At 32.4% G+C, this 24632-nt stretch overlaps 1 protein-coding gene across 1 annotated transcript; it reads right to left on the bottom strand.

Moving 5' to 3' along the window:
- Positions 1-1194: 1194 nt before the first annotated feature.
- LOC137920185 (jupiter microtubule associated homolog 1-like) lies at positions 1195-24150 on the bottom strand. The gene is made up of 3 exons (XM_068763450.1): positions 24056-24150; positions 3900-4058; positions 1195-3512 (listed from the first exon to the last, which is right to left on the bottom strand). The coding sequence occupies exons 2-3, from the start codon at positions 4048-4050 to the stop codon at positions 3256-3258; spliced, it is 408 nt and encodes a 135-aa protein (XP_068619551.1). The 5' UTR covers positions 4051-4058; positions 24056-24150; the 3' UTR covers positions 1195-3255.
- Between the last annotated feature and the right edge of the window lie 482 nt (positions 24151-24632).

The following is a 24632-nucleotide window of genomic DNA, read 5'->3' as shown; positions in this document are numbered from 1 at the left end:
TGTTGTTGTCGGTGACATTTTGACAACTGTCAATGGTTTTTTGACAGTGACATTGACAACTATTTTTTTTATTTTTAGTATTATTAGGCAGTTTACAAAAATTATTAATTATTTTTAGAGTGCGGTGCTATTTATAATAATATAAGGAGTTTTTAAAACGGTCATATCTTATTTTCAGATATATTTCAATATCATCATTTTTAAAATGAAATTACGGTAAAAGTCGCAAAATAAACTTTTTATATGATTACCTGCTCTTTCATACCTCTTAGATTTATTTCAGTTACTATGATTTTAGATAATAGCTTAAACACTTTTTTGGGGCCCTTTGCTCTATGTTATTCTGTGGAGCGTCCGAACTGGTGAAGTAACTGTGTAAAAGCTCGAGACCAATTGCTATATAAGAATTTAATTCATGACCAGCATTCTGCCATCATGTCAGCCGATAAACTCCCACTGCTAAGTAAAGGCCTCCCTCAAAGATCGACAAGGTTTTTTCTACTTGACCCTAAGTATGCCGTCGATCTAGTGAGGGTCCACTAATATCGACCTTTGCTATTATTCATGGAACCTGTAATCAATATGGTTAACTACACCTTCAGGCATTCCGTATTTTTTTTCTGTAGCCTTTATTTTGATGTTTTAAAAAGTCAGTTTCATAGTCGAAGTTGTATTACTTTAATAGAAATAAGGTAGAGTCTATGGCTCTTGTGATAAAATAGGTTCTTTAAATTACACTATACAATCCTCAATTATTCCTAATACACATTAAAAATATATGTTATGTATCTCAAAATTATTTCGAACATTATATTGTACATATGAACAAGTTTAAAGTATTTATTGCTATTCATTATATCAGACTCAATTTATACATATACAAGGTAATTGGTTTTAGTAGACTATAGAGATGAATATATAGACCATTGGACAGCAGAAAGTTTTTACACATAGTTCCAATCAATGTGATCATTCTGAAATATGTGACTATTTTTTTTATTACGCATCAAGCCAGTTTCTTTTGGCAACACATATCATGAGTAGCCCTCCCACTAAGTGGACCGGCGACATAGTTTAGGTTCCGGGAAGTTGCAGCACAGGGGCAGTTCATGGCGATTTTTGAGGTCTATGCCTTGGCCTATAGAGTGAGGAGTACATTATTTCAAGGTAATAAGGTTCAAAATAAAACACGGATAAAATTTATTGTATTGTAATTCATATAAAAATACAATCATTAATAGACATTATTCTGTCAATTGCCGGCGAAGGCATACAAAAAAATTATTGTTTTATAAAAAGATAGAAAGACTGCACAACACTGAGACAATTTAAGTACATCGTTTGAGGCCACACTTCAGTCTCGGACACAAATTAGCTTCGTTAAAAGATATGCCACTCAAAATTAAAAAAGAGCCTTCAAACTGGCTTCCGTCTTATTGTCTGTGGAAATCATTCAAAATTCTCAGGATGAAATAAAACCGGTCTGTCATCGGAAATTTTATTTAAAAAAAATTACTTTTTGAACACCTCTATACCAGGGGTGACCAACTCCTTGACAGTTGGAGCCATTTATTTGACCGCAAATTAACACGTATTTAAAAGGTATGCAAAAGTGTACAATAAATTAACAAATTATTTTTATTGATATCATATAAGTAAAAGTACAGAAAATTTGAAATGAATGCACATTTAAAATTACAATTATTTATTTTACTTTAAAATTTCGTGAACAAATGTCTTCCGTCATTTCTCAGTAATTCTTTCAGACACTTGTTAGTCAATACTGATTGTTCGAAATTTAAATTTAAAAAATGAAAAAGTAACTCTGATATATGTATCGCGAGCTGCAAATAATCCTTCAGAGTCGAATATGGCTCGCGAGTCGAAAGTTGGACACCCCTGCTCTATACTATTAAAGATAGATTTAAGAGCGTCTTACATCATATACAAATTGCCACAGCTTAAATTCCAATGAGATCTAAGAATGATATACACCAAATTGAATACATGTCATCAGCATATATATAACTATCCAACACTATTAAACAATAAATTTACAGCTTTAATAGCATCCTTTTAAGCTCAAATTTTAGGCTTTAGATGAAGCTGTATAAGCTAGATATACCCTGCTACTGCGTTCTGAAACATAGCTATTTGGTTTTTGAACAATTCCGAGTTGCAGAAATACTCAAACACCAGATGATTGTGTATGATTGATATAAAAATTACTTTAGAGACAATTATCTCATGTTAAGATTAAAAAATTAATTTAAGAAATCTAATTATATCACACAGATTTTTTTTGGGAATTCTACAGCGAATTTGTTAATTTTTGGCAATCGTGAAAAAATGTTGTGACAATACAGTCTTAGTCTAGACTTTTGGCTAATCTCTGCCATTCCAATACAAGCTCTGTTCATTAAAAAAAAGTATAAAATTAAATCCTACAGCATTTAAGTGCCATAGAGTACATATATAGAACAAATTGCCAGTGCAAGGAATAAAGTAACTGAGTTTAAAATGGACCAAAGCGAAACCACGCTAAGAAAACTGGCATGGGACCAGAGAGATAATCCAATTAACACAATTTCTACAGCCAAGTTCACAATCTGGAGACAGTAACAATCATCACCACAACAATCAAACTCCTCAACTGTGTCCGTCATATGTGTACAGACATACAAAAAGCCCTTTGAGCCACGATTTGTAATCAATTCACAACAAGCGCGTTTAGAACTCGACTGCCTGCAACAATACATCTAGCGAAGGCACAACATAGAAATTAACCTAACAAATACAGGACCTTTTTTGTAGTAGCATTTTGGGGGACACTTGGAGCCCATAAAAATAATTCAAATGTCATAAGAATAAAAATCAATATTTAAATGAAGAATAACAATGAAGTACGCACTAAAAAAGATTGTCAATCAAGTAATATAGATATCGTTATAGCTTGAGATGGTATTTTTTCTGACAATGGAAAAATTAAGCTAAATAAAACTTTTTTAGAGAAACAATGGTGAATATTTGGTTAAAATTTGACAATGAATGGTTTTTATTTCCAAATATTAGTCAAAATCAATTAAAAAAAGGGTTTTTTAGTAGTGTGGTACAAAATAAAATGATAACGACTTACAAATTTCGAGTATAATCATGCCCCCAAAGAAGTTAACAAAGAAAGGCCCGAACAAATGTAATATATAAACTGGTCCCAGCGAGAATCTTAACACATGCGACAGTTAACATGGACCAGTTTTACCAGAGCCCCGAGGAGAAGCCGCCTGGAGGCACGCGTACGCGCTTGGGGGGTTCAGTCTTGGATGGTTCGGGTTTAGGGGCTTCCGACTTCGGAGGGTCGCTCTTTATCGGTTCCACTGGGGTCACTGGAGTCACGGCTGGGGTTTCCGGCGGCGGTGCTTCCTTAGGCATGGCCTGGCAGTTACCATTTTGACTCGGCTCAGCTGCACCGTTTGTTGGCTTAGCCGGCTCTTCCGCTTTTGGTGCTACTGGAACTGGAATTTTAAATACTATACTGGTAGAAACAATTAATGTATTATACAGGATGATTGGTTAAAAATTATAAAACTTTAAAGGATTATATTTACAGTCCATTTGTCAGAAAAATGCTTTAAGCTTTTATACTTATTTCCAATTACCCTGTGTAAACTGATAAATGAAGAAAAAATATGCAGTAATTCGAATTTTGAAAATGTTTTTCTTACTTCTTTATTAATAATAATTTATTTATTATTTCCAAGACCATTGATTTTTGGATAGGTGTACCACACATTAATTAGGCAGCTCTAATTAATCATGCTGTATATAAATATTGTTTTTCACTAAATAGATAAGTTTTATGCATTAACCTAAAAACTAGAAAGTCAAAAATGTCTATGTACCCGCAGTATTGGGTCCAGGGCGTCTGCCAAGGCGTTGCGGTTCGGGCTCGGAGCCGAAGATATCGGTGTGACCGCCACCAGGGGGGCGAAGCACCCTGCTCGATAGTCGGGGCTCGTCTGAAAGGCCAACGCTAAATGGTGTCGAAGTCATTTTTTTATCTGAAATCAAAATTAAACGTTCGATAAACTAAAAATACGATAAAACTATCAATCAACGCATTAATGTAATATTCATGTTTCTTTATCATAGTGCTTGATTACACGGTATTATCAAATATACTATGAAAACCAAACAGAAAAGCAAATGTAAATTAGACAGACATATATAAGTAAGAAAAGAACCAATATTTAGCCACTTCCGCACATGCAGTGGTAGTCGTGTCCTCCAAGGGGCATCTTCAGGAGTTATGTTACACCGATTAGTGCCAAACAGAGTAACGCCTGTGCGGGCTGGCGGGCGGTGCATTTCATTGCACGACTACCACTGCATGTGCGGAAGTGGCTAAATATTGATCCTTTTCTTACTTGGGATGGACTTCCGCGAGGTAACGCCTGATTCCATTAAACAGATATATATATATATATATATATATATATATATATATATATATATATATATATATATATATATATATATATATATATATAGATGAGCCGCTCAGAAGCCAATGCAGTTAAGTCCATATTTTGATAATAAATATATGTCGATAGATGAATAATAATCTTCTTAGTTCTTAATGGATCTACCCGTTGGTTACTTTTTTCTAGGATAGACAGCCCTTTTAATAGCTCCCGAATATATTGTATAAAAATTACAAAAGCCATTGTGAATTAGTCCATCTTTTATCAATATTTTTTTACATAAATTTCTTATCTTTTTCTGCTGCCAATATATCCTAAAATTTATAAGATGCTGTCATTATTTCACGTTTTTATTTACACACCTGTACATATCTTGTTTATTGGCGCAGTTTAAACCTCGAAAAAAGACTATACATTTTTATAATTAAATTATTAAACCAAGAAATTTAAAAACTAATGTATCAGAAAACATTAATTTACTCAATTTTAGTGTTTCAGACTTGACTGCATTGGCTTGCGGTTCATATATATATATGTGTGTCTGTGTGCCAAATATTTAATATGTGCAATTCACAAACAAGTGAGCGAGATAAAGAACGCATTTATCTAATCGCGTTATCTAACCAGTGGAGCGTAGGGCGGATACCCCGGACCGTCAGCGAGGCGTTGTTTTCGCCAAGTATTCAGGTCGTACATTGATTTATTTGCAACTGTTATTACTTCAATTACAAACGAAACGTTTCATTTACCGCATCTCAATTAGCAACTCTATGAATGTCTTTGAGAAACATGAATAGATAATGACCATTTTAAGTCAAATTGCAAATGTGTGCATCACACTAAATACCTTAATACGTGCTTCTGTATTTTTTTGATGGTCCCCGCTATTGGGGGCCTCTCGTAACCCTGTCTTTGGTGGGACAGGGACTTTATGGGCAATTTTATTTATTCACATAATTATTTTTTATTTTCATTCTCTACTTTCATACTTCACATAATCACAATTCTGCTTTCTTTCCCTTTTGCTCTGTTTACCTTTCTTTCATGTGCTTCTGTATTAGAAACACTGACAGAATTCAAACTAATAAAAAAAAAGTCTAAAATAACTTCGGCTGAACAGTTTGCATCTGGCTGATTTTGATTAACATAAAAAAAGTTACATTTAGAAAAAAGAAAAATTTTCGTTCCATTTTTAAATTGTTTTACTTTCAGTCAAAATGAGAATTAAAGATATTCAAAAAGATATTAATTTTATTTCATATACGTAGAAAAATGCACCGCAAGACGCAGACATTTTATTTAAGCGGTTTTTTTAATCTAGAAATTTTGAAGCCAAAGGTACATTCTTTGGTCGCCCAGTCGCTGATAGAACGAATGCCAATCTTGAAGAAGTGGATTAAGAACGGCATATCAACAGTTACAAAGTACCTAAAGAATTGCAAATGTGTGCATTACTGCATTGAACACTAGCTTTTTTGACAGGTTTCAAACTACTCAGGAAAAAGGTCTAAAATATCTTCGGCTGTACAGTGTGTCCAGCTGATTTTAACTTAAAACAAAGTTACATTTGGAAAAAAGAAATGTTTTCGTTCTATTTTTAAATTGTTTTTCTGTGATAAAACAATTTTATCAAAGATACATTCTCTGGTTGCAAATTTACTGATAGAACGAAAGCCATTCTTGAAGAAATGGATTAAGACCGGTACATCAGTACGATATAATTGAAGAGTTGAAAATTTATCACAAAACAGTTTTGACCGATCTGAAGGTGGATATAATAATACCTCACATCTTGAGTACCACACGAGCTAACTGAAAGAAATTTAAACTGTGTACTCATTTCTTATAGAGACGTAATGAAACCTCTCTCTCTCTCTCATCTTTGAAGACCTCGATAAATGGTGATGAAAAGTGAATGACGTGTGACAAATGTCGTGATCGAAATTCGGTAAGGCTTCATAGATACAAAATAAAAATATTAATCAAATAGGCTGTTAGCACTTTCGAATCGTCAATCAACATAAAATGTCGGCATTGTTGTCCCTAAAGGAAGCTACCGCCGGCTCGGAAGGCATTCCTGTTGAGAGCCGGCGAGAAACTCAGATCAGATCAGAGAGCAGATTGGGGTTTGGTGCCCCCTAGCCCCCCCCCAAGAGTCTACATTCTTTATTTATATATTTTTCACATTTTGGTACTTTTTTATTTTTTCCCCATAAAATAGTGAAAAATCCGAAGCTCAATTTTGTTTTTTTTTTTTAAATATTAAAGAAATCAAAATATTTTTTTTATCTTAAAGGGACATGATCCTCGCCCTTTTTGTATAAAACAAAAATGTGTTTCCAGAATTTTTTGAACCCTTTATGAACCCATCTTTCTGGTTTATACATTCATGTCCTTAAATATTGAACACATATATCTTCTTCTGCATCTCATGAACACAGATATGTGTTTTGTGATTTAAGGCCCTTTTAAAAAACACTTTGTGTTTTGCGAATGAAAGGCTTAAACCCCTTATATATAAAAAAGTACAATACCCTGCGATAAATATTGCTCATCGACATTTAGAAAGAGACAATTGGCTAATTTCGGCTTTGCAGAGCGTCATCTCTGTCGCACTAAATACAAACAGTCCGGTATCTATTAGGAGCTGTTACAACAAGTATCATTTGCTTCTTTTGATAATTCTTTTTATTCACTGTTTTATACAATTTACATACTAATTTTTCTATGATTGTAGTTTAATAGAAGAAATTACACGTGTTTGTGAATCCCTTTATCTATTCCATTTTTCCTTAATTTTATTGACCAGTTATAAGCATTATTTTACTCGGGCTATTGAACTGTATACAACAATCTAATACAAATGCGTACCTAAGCTGTTAGTCCGTAGGAGGCACGTGACTCACCTCGGTCTCACCAGACACTGGGAGCGGTTGGTATCACAACCATATATATCCAAATACACTAAATCGATATAATACGCGAGTTGATATAACTATTTTTACTAATCTTTTACTATCAAATTGGATTTTAAAAGCACAAGCGTATCGTTAATCTTGATACGCCTACATACCCATTAAGGACAAACTTTATCATGTACTTTGTAAAATCGATTACACTAGCTATAGCCTATAATGGTCCATGTAATTACGTGTTGCTTACTACCCACACATGCAATCTAAACACTAAACTATAATAACATAAAAGGTAAAATTAGTTTATTCAACATCGGAACTTTTAACACAATTCTTATTGATCGTCAATTTTTTTATCTATATTTGTCTACTCTGCTTTCAACGTGAAATAGTTAGTTGTAGAGAAGAAGCAAGAAGAAACTCCACAACAATACATTTTTTAATAAGTTTAACACAGATTTATATATATACGCCTTAATGAAATCAAAGTAATTAAGCGACATCACTGATGACGATTCTAATCATTTAAATATTCGTTTATTGAATAACAAGCCTTTTCCGTTAATTTACTTATAATATGATTTTTTAATTTTGTTTGGTAGTCCAATGTTTAACGGATCTTTTATAGAAAATCTGTTCCTTGTTTATTACAAATTAATTAGACCATGGTTGCACAGACTTATTAAGACTAGGGGCCATTCGGGCAAATCATGAACTGATGGCGGGCCGACCGCCAGAAGTATAGGTAATTAATTTTTTTTTGGTTTTATTCTGGAACAGAATTAAATATTTTTCGAATGTACGAGAGAATTATTTTTGCTGTCGGCGGGCCACCAGTATTCGATCGGCGGGCCGCGGTCTGTGCATCCATAAATTAGACTTTTTTCAGTCGAAACTTGGATACAGACAGTTTTTGTGTTGCCTTGTAAACACTATGGACGTCACTTGTTTTACGTATTATTGTTATTGCACACATACAAAATATTATCATAAATATATTAAGGGGACCGAAAAGTAATGTCGCTTTAAGTTAAATTCACACGGCTACATTTTTAACAAGTTTTTATTTCTAATCAACAATATATTCACCTTCGTTATCAACAACCTTTTGCCATCTAGTATACGTTTTCCAATTACATAATGAGCTACCATATGAAAATCAAATATCGATATGCTCAGAAACATTACTTTCCGGTCCATCTAATATTAAAGCCACTGTAAGGATATTGACTCTTTAAATATATTCCCCAAGATTTGCGAAAAAAAAATGACGTCACAAAAATAATTTTACGTAACTACCACCCATTTCTCCCAAATCTCTTTCCCCCTAAGGCCTTAATCGACGATTCAACGTACGCTGCATTGATCGAGATAAAGTAGGTCACTTACTACGAAGTATCGAATAAAACTAAGTAATGAGTCATCTTATAGCGCCTTTGCCAAGTATAGATTGAAGCTAATATGTTAAAACTTAGAAATGGTCCATTGCCAAAAACGTGAAGTTACAAATTTTTAGAATATACTATCAAAATTTAAAATTTAACCCTTTTCTAATGCACGACTTTTATTTATACTTTTAAAAAATATATATCTTGCAGATAGGTACACTACAATGCAGAGGAAAATATTTTATATATGAATAAAATTCTTACTTATTTAATTTTTTTTTCAAATCCTTATGTTGCAGCTTCACAACACTATGCATTTACTGCTACTTATACCGTATAAGTTGTATGTTGCAGATTTGCATCATTATGCATTCAAGAGTTGAACATCAGCTTTATATCTTTTAGTAGAAATATATGTTAGTGGAACAACACCTTTGGTCTGTATAACAGCGTCCATAATGCGGCAGCAATATCACGTCACACGAAGATGCGATCAAGATTCATCATACAACCTGAGGATAGTACGTTGTTCCACTCCTTGTTGTTAGCATCAAAACGCTTAATGCGGGTAGATTGGTTTTCAACCGTGTACGGAATCTAAAATATAATTTACTCACCACTGTGACGATTGTTTCATATATACATTGTATACAGCATGATTCAAAATACGAGTCGTATGACTGATATATAGTTGCTGACTGCGTTTAAGTGAAGCCGTTTCCGTATTGCAAATGCGGGTAGTGACGCATTTCACTTTGCGACGCAGACATCTCACGCTAGACTTGTACGCTCTGAACTTAGACACGAGTTGCATCGCAACAACTAATATATGAACGTATTAACGGGACGAAGACAAATAAACGTGCGTTAATATGCTCTTACGGTTAAAAAGAATATAACGCTACTGTGATCAAAAAGGTGAAATTATCATTTAAAATTCCCTGGAATAAGGCAGGCAAATCTTTTTCCTAAGTTGATAGGACTGTCTATAACATCTGCCAAACGTTTGTTTCTCAAAAGTTGGATTCAAATTTGGCTCAGCCCAAACTATCTCGCAATTTTTCCCAAAAAACGCTACTCATATCGCTCCGCAACTACCGTATTCGATTTAGCTCTAAGCTACTTTTGCCTATTTATCAAACACAAAAGACCAATGAGGGGTCGCCGTTTTGACATAATTGACATACATCTAATCGAAGGTCTTGAAGGCTATACTGGAAAAAGACTATTCTGACTGTTACGACAGAAGCGTTGACTATAGTAAGTTTTACAAGTCGGAGATGAAATTGGCAGAATAAATAAAGAGCAGTGGCAATCCTATATAATTAATGCACAGTGTTGCATTGTATAAGTTCTTAGGAATCGAACTCGCGAATTAGGTTTGTAAGCCTCATTTCTTACTTGGCTACCTCTGCACATATTTATTATTACTATATACTCAAACTATTTTATAAATACATTTAAAAAACTTTTATGTTAAAAGGTTTTTTGATACCCATATTGTGGTGGTTGTGGAAAAATATGTACCTAGTCCGCCATATTGGAACGGCGTCCATCTTGAATTTTAAATTTCGACATAATCATCGTGTTTTACTAGTGTAGCCCTTTCATTTGATACCCACATTGAGGGGGTTCAGGAAAAATACGTAATCCGCCATTTTGTATCGGCAGCCATCTTAGATTAATAATGTTATTGATTTTATTATATTGTATTGTCATCTAAATTAAATGTGTGTACCAAATTTCAAATCAATCTGACAACGGGAAGCTGCTTAAATTTCAATTTCTAATTTTGATCCAAATAAATTCCGTACGGGTCGAACTAAATAAAACCGTTTAAAAATGCATATGTTAGTAAATCTACTAACTTACTACTATCTACTGCCTAGGTATAGTGGTCTATTGGAAGTAGATATATAAACTCTTGCTAACAAATGAACTATATAGCTATACAGTCTCTTTGTATGTCTGCGTGAAACTTCAAAGTGAACTGAAAATATGGCGCGAGCTATACCTGCAACAACAGGATGCAAACTACTCGATCCAAAGCGTGTGCGACAATTCGTACACTTTTCCTGTTCGCCGCTCACTTTGGATTGTTCGCTGCTTATATATTATAATAACAATACTGAATTGTTTCATTGAATTATTGTGGGTAGAGACAAAACCGTACACGTTTAAGTTACGTAAATGGTACTCTAGGTCTTTGATATCTAATATATAAAATTCTCGTGTCACGGTGTTCGAACTTGAACTCCTCCGAAACGGCTTGACCGATTTTTACCAAATTTTACATGCGTATTCAGTATATCTGAGAATCGGCTATTATCTATTTTCCATACCCCTAAGTGATAAGGGTGGTCCACCCCTAAATTTTATTTTTAATTTTTTAGACAATTTTTTATTATGATACAGCATACAAAAAAACATACAAACCTAAATTTTTACCCCTCTACGATCAACCCTCATCTTACATTTGTTAATTAAAAACTTTAATTTTTTTTGCAAAACAACGTTTGCGGGATCAGCTAGTATACTATAACTATAGCTGCGACTTCGCGTGGAATTCAACAAAATAATATTTAGTTAAGCTTTTTGTTGGTTTAAGAATTTTTATAAAATAAAAGTACTCTAATACCTACCAGTGTAAGTCCCGTCAAAATTGTTCCACCCATTTCAGAGATAAGCCGGAATAAATAGACCAAAATTTTAAAAAGTGTAATTTTGGTGTGTGTATCGCATATATAATCTATTTTAATCGTCCCCCTTTTTAGGGGCCTTTCGATACCTTATCTAAAACTATGACAGATGCTTGCGAAATATTTTTTAATATAAAAAAATAATAACGAAATATTTTGTTCTTCATTTTTCTACTTCCATCCGTTAAATATCTTTCACTCTACAACTTTTAATAGTATTATATATATATATATGTATATATATATATATATATATACTCTCACATACACACATGCATAGTAATATAAAACGATTATTTTATTTTATAATACAAAGAGACACTACAATTTGATTTATTTGTATAGATCTATGTAGCGATATACCATAATCGTCACGCTTTGCAGGAGGGTCGGTGATAGCAGTGTGGTATTACGGTAGTACGCAGAGGACGCTGCTGCCCATCCTCTGGAAACTTCTTTCTAAGCAATAGTATATTAATTTGTATCCCGTTAATGGAACCTGCGACCTGCAATCGTAAATCTAAGTCTTCTACCGCTACCACAGCTAACTTTATATTAAAATTAATTATTGTTACTACCTGTCCTTGTATACTTTGTTCTGCCAGAAGTTATATGTATGTCGCATTCCGATAGAAAATTCAACTAATATAACATATATAGTTCACTGTATACAGGTTGTCAGAAAATAGGTATAAGAGCTTTAAAATTATTTTGTGACAAGCTATACATTTACTCAAGCTTCTACACATATAACCAATCATCGTGTATAATTTAATACTACTAAACCTGTGAAATCGTACTTATTTATGTAGCATAGTGGAATGAAAAATCTACTAACAAATGAACAGATGTATTCATTTCTAGGAATATCAGAAACAAGTTTTCTACGCTGCAAATGTCTACAAGTAAATAATACACATTGCAAACAAATCTGCAGTTTCTCGTTTACAGCTGTCCCTTTCTCGCAGCGACTGTCTCGACTCAGTAGTTTCCATAAACTTATTCTCACAGCTTTAATTAAAAATGAGACAGTAAAGTGGAACGTATCGGAGAATGGTTCCGTGACCGGATATAATTGCGCAGCGCCATCTTGTCGACGGATGTGAATCGGAAGGAAAATCCATTAGGTTTACAAATCACTTAGTTCTGGCTTTTTGCCGAGGTAATGTTGAAAACTGGCTTTCTACTTGCGCAGAACATAACAAGTAATATTATTAAACAATACGGACATGGACGACATAGTTAAAAGGTCGCAGGAAGTCAGGTATAAATTATTGGAATATATTTCCTTTTTCCAAAAATGAGATCAGGGAACGAAATAAAAACAGTAGCTGGTTGCAGGCAGCGAAAGATTGGGCATAGTGGCGATCTATTGAGGAGGCCTTGGCCTTGCAGTCTATCAACTGAAAAAAATCGATTACATATACAAAGATTGTTCGGTACAAATTAACTTTAAAACTATCAATATTTTGAAATATAACCAATATTTAGTTTTTCGCTTCTCTTGAAAACTTGTATTTTCAGACTTTAATTTTATTCGGTAGAGGGCGGCAATATCACCTAATTACCCTATATAAATATTCCGGAAACTTGATATAATTAAGATAACAAATGTCATCAATCATCAATTCTATTTTTATTTACGTATCGATTTTGAAAATCGATATGGAGTATCCGACAAAAGTACAGTTTAAATCAGTTGAAGTTTATCACCAAAAAAACCCTAAATTCTCAACCGTTTCTACTTCTAGCTATGAGTACTGCCATCATCATATCACCAAGATGACCAGTCTTACACGCATAAACGAGTGATGAAATCTAAACGTATCGCGTCGCGGTTGGATATCGAACACTAGTACGCCGGTACGTTGAACTGTAACCGGTTCTCAGATATTTACCTACCTACACGTATTAAATACTTCTCTATGCTATACACTATGTAATTATAGAGGGTAAAACGCGACTATGCGTACTGCGGGTAGGCGGAGAAAACCGCAACGAGCCCTTAATTTGCGGGGATTCCCACTGTTAGGGTCGAATTTACTGTTACGTTGGCAACTTGATATCAACAAACGATTTTTTAACACACATCATAGAAAGAACATTGAGAACTTATTAAATATATTTTTTCGCATATTCACCACGTGTAATGTGAAATAATTAGTCAAAAAATTTTGAGTGGAAATCCATAATTTTTAGTTTAGATTGACGTCCAATACAAGGCATAGGTCTCTATTAAAGATCGCCACAACGACCGATCTTGCCTTTTTCGTTCCCTGCGATTTAAAACTACCTTGATTTATAATGAAACATTTTTGTCTCGTGGTCGACACTCGACACCTTTCGGCCTCCACCAAATTAATCATGAACCTAATAATAAAACAGAATACATAGATTATAAAATAAGAATGTAAATATTTCTGGCAAATGATGATTAATAAAAAGTCAATACAAACCATCGCTATCAAAGATAAGGCAATCTATTCTATTTATTCTCTAAATCATTACTCACGAGCGGTGACTTGCGATCTATGACTCAAAGAATAAACAGTTTCCGCTTAAAAACCGCTACAATAATTCAGTCTAGACTAGGGGTGTAAAACTCGCGGGCCGATATAAACTATAAACATTTTTACGAAAAGGTAAATATAAAACAGAAATATCAAATAGAAACGAATCCGGCATATAAAATTATTATATACTTTATTTATCAACTCTATCGATAAATTGTAAGCAAGAAACAAGAACAAAAGAGCTGTATATCAAGGACCTATCACGGGTTTTCTAGTGTTTCTCGTTTCGTCTATTACGTGTGAATCACGACATAACACGTGTTTACCCTGCAGTTTGCGGCGCCTATGAAAAACAGGGGATACAATACATATATGTATATTTTGTATGGTTATTATTTAGAGAGAAATATTTCCACAAAATATTCTTTAAAAGGAGCACTAGAATAATCGGAATAATTTATTTAACTAATGTGCATTATATTTTACATCTAAAAATTTCGAACAAATTAATCTTTAAAGAAAAAAAGTTAATTTAATTATTAAAAAACATATTTTTAATTAACACCTAGAATGTTTATTACTTCACAAATAACAAAGTTATGATAATTTTCGAACGTAAAAGTTTGCCTCAAAATGTGCGATCATAGGCATAAGACTTACAGATTTCCTATGGGTCCTGTGTTCATAACGCAATTTCGACAATTTTGAACGCAGTTTCAATCAATAAAATTTCTCTCGTGACTGTAAAGGCTATATCAGAGATATCAAGTAATAGGAAGTAAACAATAAATTTATATTTATTACAATGTACCATTGAATTTTTTTTCAATGATCATTGTTTTTGCGGCCCACCAGTTTTTGTAGCTTTTGAGTTGGGCACCCCTGGTCTAGACGCTTGGCTCGACTGCGATGTTGATTACTTTATGCTTCAAAACCACTTCCAGTAATAGACAAGCATTTGCAAATTGCATTCTATTAATTGATATTCATGCCTCGTACAGCGGTTTAGTGTTGTTTTTTTTTTTGTAGTTCGTTGACACCGCCCTGGTATTCCTTTAGTCATACGGGTAATTAAAATTTTGTTCTTGTAATTTTCAATTTAAAGATAACTAAAAATGAATCGATTGTTACGTTTTTAATTTTTCTTTTATTTTCAATATCTAAAATGTTTACCACAATGAGCTTGTACAATCATACTTGACTTCTTTTTATTCTCATCGAACTATCGAACTTTAATGAATATCAAGATATTTACCTAGTTAGCCAGGAGTTGGTAGTTATGATCCGAAATATGTCTTTATCTAAAGTCTTAATTACAAAGTGAGAAAAAGACCAATATTTAGCCACTTCCGCAAATGCAGTCGTGCAACAAAGTGCACCGCCCGCCAGCCCGCTGATAAATGCGCATGCGGCAAACAATGCGAATTACACAACTGCCACCGTCAAATCACTCAACACGTGTTTCACCCCTCCACAGGGCATCTTCAGGAGTTGGATGTTACACCGATTAGTGCCAAACACAGAGTAACGCTTGATTCCATTAAATAATTACAAAGACTTCACCTTCCTTCACTCTAGAACATTCCGTGCCTCTCTGGTTTTAATTTTTTACTTTAGTCTAAATGAAAACACCAAACATTATAATTGCCATTGGCAAGTAGTTTTAATTGTTAGTCCGGAAATCTAAATCTAGTATTAGATTTAGGGTATTACATAAGACACAACAAACTTGACTTAGAATCGCTTGGTAGAGGCGCTTAATTTATTATTATCTTTAGCAAATTTGAGGAGGATGATGGATTGACGTGGTCAACCATGATGGTTGCACCACGAGGGTTCCAGGGTAATTTCAACAACGCATACCACAAGACAGGCTATCCAAAATAGAATAACACGAGGGACTGTCGATGTTCCTCAACTTGAAGATACCTGAATCCATCAAATTGCAAAGGGCGGCTAGCGATAATTAGTAAGCATTTCACATAACCCTATCCCCCCCAGAAGTAGTCCACCTTGTATATCAGGAAAATTCCCTCCGAAATAAAAATGTATGACAGAGGAATTAAAAACTGTAAGAGCCAGAATCAACATTGTATTTTACTATACAAATTAAATAGAAAACTTGAAAGCTAAAATAAATTTGATTTGCACAGATAATAAATAAATCAACACTATAGTGTCCAATGCATCCTGACCTCGGGCCTGCATGCCGGATATTGAATAAAGGTACGATGCACATGGACACAATCTAAACGGCTGCAAGCGGAAACTGGCGCTTCGCTTATATGGCCACTGGAATGAGCGCCCGCGCAGTTGGCGCTAGCACTGCCCTTGGTGCCGTACACGGAGAAGCTGGCGCCCATTTTGGCGATCCTGGCACCGTGTTAGATGGTATTACAAGTATATTAACATTTGGTTTGGGATTCGTTGATAATATATCCATTTCGTATATTTTGAAAGCCCAATTTCTTCTAAATTTCCTTTTTCTTGTATAATTCCTCATATTCAATATATAATATACATGAGTAAGAATAAAAAAAAGACATGAGCCTTATTACTTTTATTTAAATTACAATATGAAGATTTATAAATATTGAACAAAGCCTTGAAAAAAATTGGGCGCCAGAGGAAACATTTTCAAATTAACAGCTGTTTTTGTACCTAAAGCCGTAATCCAGATGTGTCCCAGATGTTGTTTTTGATTAACATAGTCTGACCTTTATTTATACAATGTAGTATAAAATCAATTTTTAATATCGTGTCAAGTATAAAGGAACAAATAATAGAACTTTTATTGATACGGTAACTTTTAATGTACTTTTATGTGTACTACTGCAGATGTACCTACATAAATAAAATAAAACTGATTATATTTATGGCATTCGTTTCAGTTAAAAGAGAATAATAAATTTATATTAATTTTTACGTGCCCTTTCTGGTTACAAAAAAAAGTAAACATTCCAATTTATTTATTGGCAGAGTCATATTGTTATTGTTTTTTAAATGTTTACTTTGTTCAATTTTCTTTTTAAAAAGTAATATTTTCGTGACCCTGGAACCTATCTTCGATCTTTAAATGGTTTGCTATAAAAAATCTTAATTCACTCTGCGGCGTTTCAATTTGCGTTGTGTTTTTCTGGAACGTAACCACGACGCAAAATGAGGTATTGATGTATACCCGAAATGTAATATCCTTGCATCATGGAAGGAGGAATGGGGAATCAAAAACGTGGGCCATTAAAAAAGCGTTCAATCTAATAGAACCTCATGTGAACCCATAGGGCTAATTTCTCCGGTCCAGTGACAACGGTGGGTCCCAGTCTGTAACTAAAGCCTTTTCGCGTTTCACAACGCATACTCCGTGTAGGTTTACACGTAATTGATACCTCAGGGAGGGTTCCCTACCTCCTCTTAACTGTATTTGGCAATATCTTGTAAACTAATACCTGTGTAGCTTTCTTATACAGTACGATTTAAATAGGTGAATGTATAGTTTATTCGTTACTTATTATATATTGTAGTAAAAAAAGCGTTTTCGAAATTCTAATTACAAATTTAAACAAATTCCATGCCATATGGGGCGTATACGACCCCGCTGCATTTGAATCTCAGGCCATTTGCAATTCCCATTGAAAAACAAAGGATTCTTAAATTAATTTTAAGGTCGAATATTTCGACCCAATTTGAAGTTAAATCTATCCGTCGAATACATAGTTCATTCAATATAAATACAGATGATTCATATACAAGTGATGAATCAATATTTCCTTATAAAAAATGATGAACAGCTGTTTATAGAAAAGTTATCGTAACATAACAGTTGTATTGTTGATGTAAAGTGGGTCAATGTACTCTTGATTGCGAGAGTAACGGCTAAAATAATCATTCAATTATATATTATTATTATGTGGTTAAGATAATTCTGGAACTTTCCAGTGGAAATTATTTAATATCAAAACTGTAATGTCGATAATTAGTTTTAAAACAAATAAGAAATACCAGAAACAAAAGATTTAAATATATAGTTGAGATAAACGTAAAAGCTGGAGTCACAAAATTAAAAAAAGGTTGTAGAGTAAGAAAAGGACTAATATATAGCTACTTCCGCTATGTAGCAGTAGTCGTGCAACAAAGTGCACCGCCCGCTGATAAATGCGTATGCGGCAAACAATGCGAATCACACAACCGCTACCGCCAAATCACTCAACACGTGTTTCACCCCTCCACGGGGCATCTTCAGGAGTTGTTACACCGACTAGTGCCAAACAGAGTCTTAGTCAGGGACTCTGTGTTTGACATTTATCAGCGGGCTGGCGGGCGGTGCACTTTGTTGCACGACTACCACTGCATGTGCGGGAGTGGCTAAATATTGGTCCTTTTCTTACTTAGGATGGACTTCCTCATGGTAACGCCTAATTCCATTAAAGATTTATTCTACTCCGACTTTATTGAGGAGTGGAAAAAAGCTTTGGAGAAAATGCGTTTATCGCACTTTGATTACTTTGAAAGTAATGATTGACGTAGATGAATAAATAAAGAATTTAAATTTCATAAACAAATTAACCACTCTTTTTGACTATGTTTATCACAATATACTAGTCAAAATAAAAATATTTTGATTCTATGAAAATAATTTATTGTGGCAACCCTAAAGTTGAGCATTGTTTATTTAAATTAACTTTTGAGTTGTAGCAGGGCTGGACAAACTGGCCCGCGAGCCACATGCCACTCTAAAAAAAATTTTTTTCTCCAATTGATTGTCGAATTATTTCAATATTTAAATTTATATAACATAAGTCAGCTCCTGAGAAATCGAAGCGAATTACTGGTGTGAATAATATTTATTATTATTTCACCATAAAATTAGCGAAATCCAAACACCGATCATAATTAACCAACAGCCACCTTAAGTATTATAAGGAGCACTGTCATACACGTGTGCCATTATATCTAACTTCAATACACATATTTTGTACTTTTGTCATATAATTTCTGTAAAAAAAAAATTTTCCATGACGTTTTTTAAATGCGTATTAAATTGTCGTCCGCGAAAAATTTTAAATTTCGAACAGCGGCTCAAACTATCAAAGAACTTGGCCACCCCTGCTATATACACATTAAAATTAATCTAAATGCACATTGCACACAATAGATAATAAGGCATTACCAATAAAGTCTATGATTTAAATATATAACTATAGAATCATTACAATACTGAAGTGGTTGTAATTCAAAATAAATTATCCTATTAATAAACATAAGAGTTGCATTTCATTGAACAACTTAAATAACACAGAGCAATGAAATTGAATATACACTTCAAAACAAAACTCAAGTATCACAACTAATTTAGTATGATGAAATTTTACTATGGTACTTGATAATAGAAACTTAAAATAAATTTTTCATTTACTATTCAAAGTTGGGATACATTCAAAAGTAGTTCAAAAAGATTTCATTAAAAGCATTTTTTTATTCTAACACTATTTGATTCTTCAATTGATTTCATTCTATTGAAATGTGTCAAAAAAAACTATATCACATAATAAAGGGGAGAATGTACACCCCCCTATATAAAAATAAATGCCTCTAGAAATAATAAATAATGTAATGATAATATAGTATGAAAAAAGGTTACCAGAATTCATATAATTACATATTAAAATTAATTGTTGTTTACTATCTATCTTGTCCTATAGACTTTGTAATGACATAAGTTATTGGCATGTCTGATATCAAAAGTTTCATCTGCACTTTGTAGAGAATGATTAGAAACTAGATGTAGAAATATTGCTAAGTTTGCTAATAAATAGGCTACACATGGAACCCACTAAGTCTTTTATATATATACTAGCAGATCCCGCAAACGTTGTTTTGCAAAAAAAAATTAAAGTTTTTAATTAACAAATAAAAAATAAGGGTTAATCGTAGAGGGGTGAAAATTTAGGGTTGTATGTATTTTGGTATGCTGTATCATAATAAAATAAAAACCAAAAAAAATTGTCTAAAAAATTAAAAATAAAATTTAGGGGTGGACCACCCTTATCACTTAGGGGTATAGAAAACAGATAGTAGCTGATTCTCATACCTACTGAATACGCATAAAAAAATTTGGTAAAAATCGGTCGAGCCGTTTCAGAGGAGTTCAAGTTCGAACATGACACGAGAATTTTATATATTACATATATATAACATTTTTCTTTTAAATAAGTAGGCAGATAATTCTTTATATATCAATAATTATAAATCTTCTAGACCAGGTACCAATAAACTATGACGTGTGTTTCTTTGACTGCTTTTTTGTGGCTTTCGGTCAACAAAAATTCGGTTTAGAGCAGGAAAGATTAAGAAGCCTTAAAAATGGAATACAATAGTTTTCTAAACTACCTCCATATGTTCCAAGTGAATACAAGGTTATTTACATTTTAGATTTTTATAATACTATAAAGGGCAGCCTTTTATATATTCTTAAATATACAGGGTGTTTGGTTATTAGTATAAAAGCTTTAAACGGGTGAATGTATTGGCTCATTTGCAGTCAACATAAGGCAACATCCTATACAGAAATAAATACTTTCACAAATAATAAATAACGTAATCTAATATATAAAATTTCCATGTCACAATGTTAGTTACCATACTCCTCCGAAACGGCTTGACCGATTTTTACCAAATTTCATATGCGTATTCAGTAGGTCTAAGAATCGGCTCCTATCTACTTTCCATACCCCTTAGTGATAAAGGTTGTTCACCCTTAAATTTTTTTTTAAATTTTTTGATGAAATTTTTATCTTTTATTTTTTTATGATACAGCATACAAAAATACATACAATCCTGAATTTTCACCCCTCTACGATCAACCCTTATATTTTATTTGTTAATTAAAAACTATTTTATTTTTGCAAAACAACGTTTGTGGGATCAGCTAGTGATAATATAATAACTAAAAACGTTTTTAAAATTGGAATTACACCATATTAAAATAAATTATTGTTTATTCTGCCACAAGTTATTGGTCTATAGCATTCTAATAGTTTCAAATTGATCACTCTATACAGTATGTTTCAAAATAAGTGTAAAAAGCTTGTAAAAAGTTTGCCGAGAAAGGAGCTTCAGAATTATCCCTTTAAAGGGTTGATATCTATATCTAACCACCTTATATCTTATGTATATGAGATATATTTTAACCAACGTACAGTCAAAAAAGCTAGTGTATCAAAATTGACAAGAAAAGGCAGAAAGTTTACTAAATAAAACATTGGCCTTGTAAACTAATTTATCATTGCATCCGGAATAACAATTTTAATTAATAATAAATACATATACAGTAGTACTTTGGTTAATTATCTGTGGTCAGGTTTATGTGCATTTGCCTGTTTATATAAATAGAAATTAATAATAAAATACATTTGAATTGTAACCGGCGCCTACATTATAGTAACAATACAAAATAATTTATCAGCGTAGAACAATCTAGAAACAAATATGGTACAGTGAAGACTGTAATTATGTTAACGACTGGTATACAGTGCGTTTGGAATGAATACAAAATTAACATTTGCAAATTTGGACAACTGTGTGGGCTGACACATTTCGAAACACGCTTTATGGCCTGTAAACATAATCAGATACGAAATTTAATTTACAAGCCTATTTCTATTAATATTAGCAGAACAAATACCACTTTTATACATTAATAATGAACTGAAATGTAAACGTATTTTTGAAAAAAAAAATATTTAAAGGATTTTATATGCATTATTGTTTTAAGTTTTAACATTATATATTGTAAGCTATTATTGACTTGGAATGCAGATCTGTTAAGAGCCACCCAGAAGCTCAACTGTTGCTCAACAGCTCAGTATCTGTTTTTAAATGAAATGTAACATTTTTTCATGTGTACATTATAAAATCAATTATATAAATAGTTTAAAAACCAAGTTCCGCATATTTTGATCAACTAAAAACTATTTTAAATTTAAAAATAAGAAAACAAAGTCTAAGATATCTCGTGGAACTATCTATGTACCCCACTATCTACCTCAGGGTCTGAGAATATAGGGGTACATAAAGGGTTTTTTAACTTTTTGAAGACTAAATTTATGAGTTTATTTTTAGCATTTATCATGTGTCTATTCTTTAAATTATTTTTAATATATAGGATCTTAAATTTGAATAAGTTTTATTTATTATATTTATTACAGTCAACACATACCGAGCTAATTTTACCAGGAAAAGAGGCTATAATGATTAAAATACAAAAATTGAGACATATTCCTGGCAGAACAGTCTTACAGATATAGTTTCACAAAGGAATCTTATATTTTATACCTAGAGATTTAAAACTAAAAAAAAGATTCTTTATTTTAAATATTAAATCAATTTTATCTCTATTGAAATAAATAAAATTGTAGTGTCTGTTTGGAATATAAAAATAACCGCTTATTATTACATACATATGAATATATATACATAATTGAAACTACATTTTTAATTTTTTTTCTGTCAGTTTGGTCTTGCTTATCTCTGAAATGGCTGAACCAATTTCGACAAGACTTATACTGGAAGATAAGTGATGTAATAAGGAGTAGCTTGGGCCACTTAATTTCAAAAACATTTTACACAAAAAAAAACGAACATCCTTTGGTAACTCTAATTAAATAAATTCTTTTACAGTTTAAATAATTAACAGCAATTAAGTTTTTTATAGAATGAAATTTGTGGAATTTGGGTTGTTGACTCATTCGCAGGATTTTTTCTATAGTTTTCATTTAAAAATAGCAACTGTTGTTTCTGGCTGACTATTCTCACCAGATCATCACTCCGAAACATTTGTATCTTACTCATGGACTGACTACATTTGTGAAACTATAAAAATAATTGATGATTCAATAGTGTAAATTTTTAATTGAATGAAGATATTTTAAATTAGAATTTATTAAAATGTTAATTGTTAAAATTCCTTTTAAATAAAATTGGTTGATATGAAAACAGTAGATTTATTTACTATAATTTATAAATTTAATAAAATCATATATTAAAGGTTCATAAAGTAAACCTTCTGAATGACCGGGAAAGAGGTTGCAAGATAAAATATCAGAATTCTATGTCAAACTCTTACTAAATTAGTAATTTGTATATTATTAACATGTATGAATAGTATGTTAGGAATCTCCATAATATAAATGTAATAAAGATCTTTGTCAAGAAATATTTTTAGAGCAGTCGATTAGATGTTAAAAAAAATTATACCAATTCAGACTGGAACATTTATTTGGTCAAAATAGAAGTCTATGAAAAAATGTTAACAAAAAAAAAACAATTCATCCATAAACTATATGACGCGATCTTTACGTGAAATGTAAACATTTAAGATGTTTTAAAAACATCTATTGTTCCTTTATAATTATTATATATCATTCGTTTCGCTGTCTATAATATAAAAGCATAATTTAAACGTATTAATTTGTAAACACTCTCAGTTTTAAAGAGCTTTTTCTAAAATTTAAATAAAAAAAAAACCGATTAAAATTGGTCGTTATTTCGCATGGTTATATTGGTAGCAACAAACAATGCAAGATGCAAGGAAATTGACCGCAAAACTCGATCGGCGGACGTCGAATGTAAAAAAATATAACAAAGAAACACTGTAAAGTGAAAACCAACAATTATTTGCGGTTTTCTATAACTGTACAACGCGATGTATCCGCGCATCGATGGAGTGGCGCGATCATGTGGCGAAGTAACGGCTCCTCTTTGTTAAGTTTCGGAAGGCAAAGAGGAATTTACAATAAAACAGTTTTAACGCAAATCTAAGGGTTGTGTACAACCGCACATTTAACGAGATAAACGAATCCGGAGCGCATTGACCTGTTCATCTTAAAAAATAACGGCCGCACAACTTACGGTACTTACCGGCTAATACAATTCCTTTACATCGCACATATGTAAAGTTAAATATTAAAGTTGTAATATCAGTATAAGTTCATACTGAAAGACAATTTCTCCGTACAATTTAAAATAATTTAGAAAATTTTAAATTATTAAAAGATTACTCACCGCTTTGTCCGTCGCCTTCTTTTTGATAGAATGAATGCGTAAAAGAGACGGGTAGTAGGCAGAATTTCTGTATTACTATATCTAAAATCTAAAAACAACCATTTGTAAAGAAAAAACAACTGCTACATTTTCCACCGATTTTTATCTTTTTTGCTTAGAAAAGTCATTTACAAATGCATGCTTATTTAGCATTTAAAAAAATATATATTTCTGGCATTAACTCTTTACTGTATAAATTATTATATTAAAATATATCTTAAACTTTCCCAAAACCCAAAGTAATTTTATTCTTTTCAAAAGAAAGCATTTTGTTTAAATGTAAAAAGATTAATTTTCAAAAATAAACCGAGCCTATACAAATTTTTTAATCGGAGCAAATCAAAACAAAATCATAATCTTACAGAAGAGCTTAGTATAAACAGAGGCCAAAATATTTCATGTTCATATCACCTAATGATATAATTAGTAATGACTATATTTACGTTTTATCGCTATGTACTTTATTTATGAACTGATTATGATATATTTATGTACTATGTAATTGAATTTTGAATAACTTTGAGTTGTTGTATTTTCT

The sequence above is a fragment of the Battus philenor genome, unplaced genomic scaffold, assembly GCF_028537555.1.
Source record: "Battus philenor isolate CCGP_79_NKW_IND1 unplaced genomic scaffold, ilBatPhil1.0.hap1 SCAF_18, whole genome shotgun sequence".
NCBI lineage: Eukaryota > Metazoa > Arthropoda > Insecta > Lepidoptera > Papilionidae > Battus > Battus philenor.
Note: the sequence above shows the minus strand (reverse complement) of the source record. Positions and strands in the feature narration are given on the sequence as shown.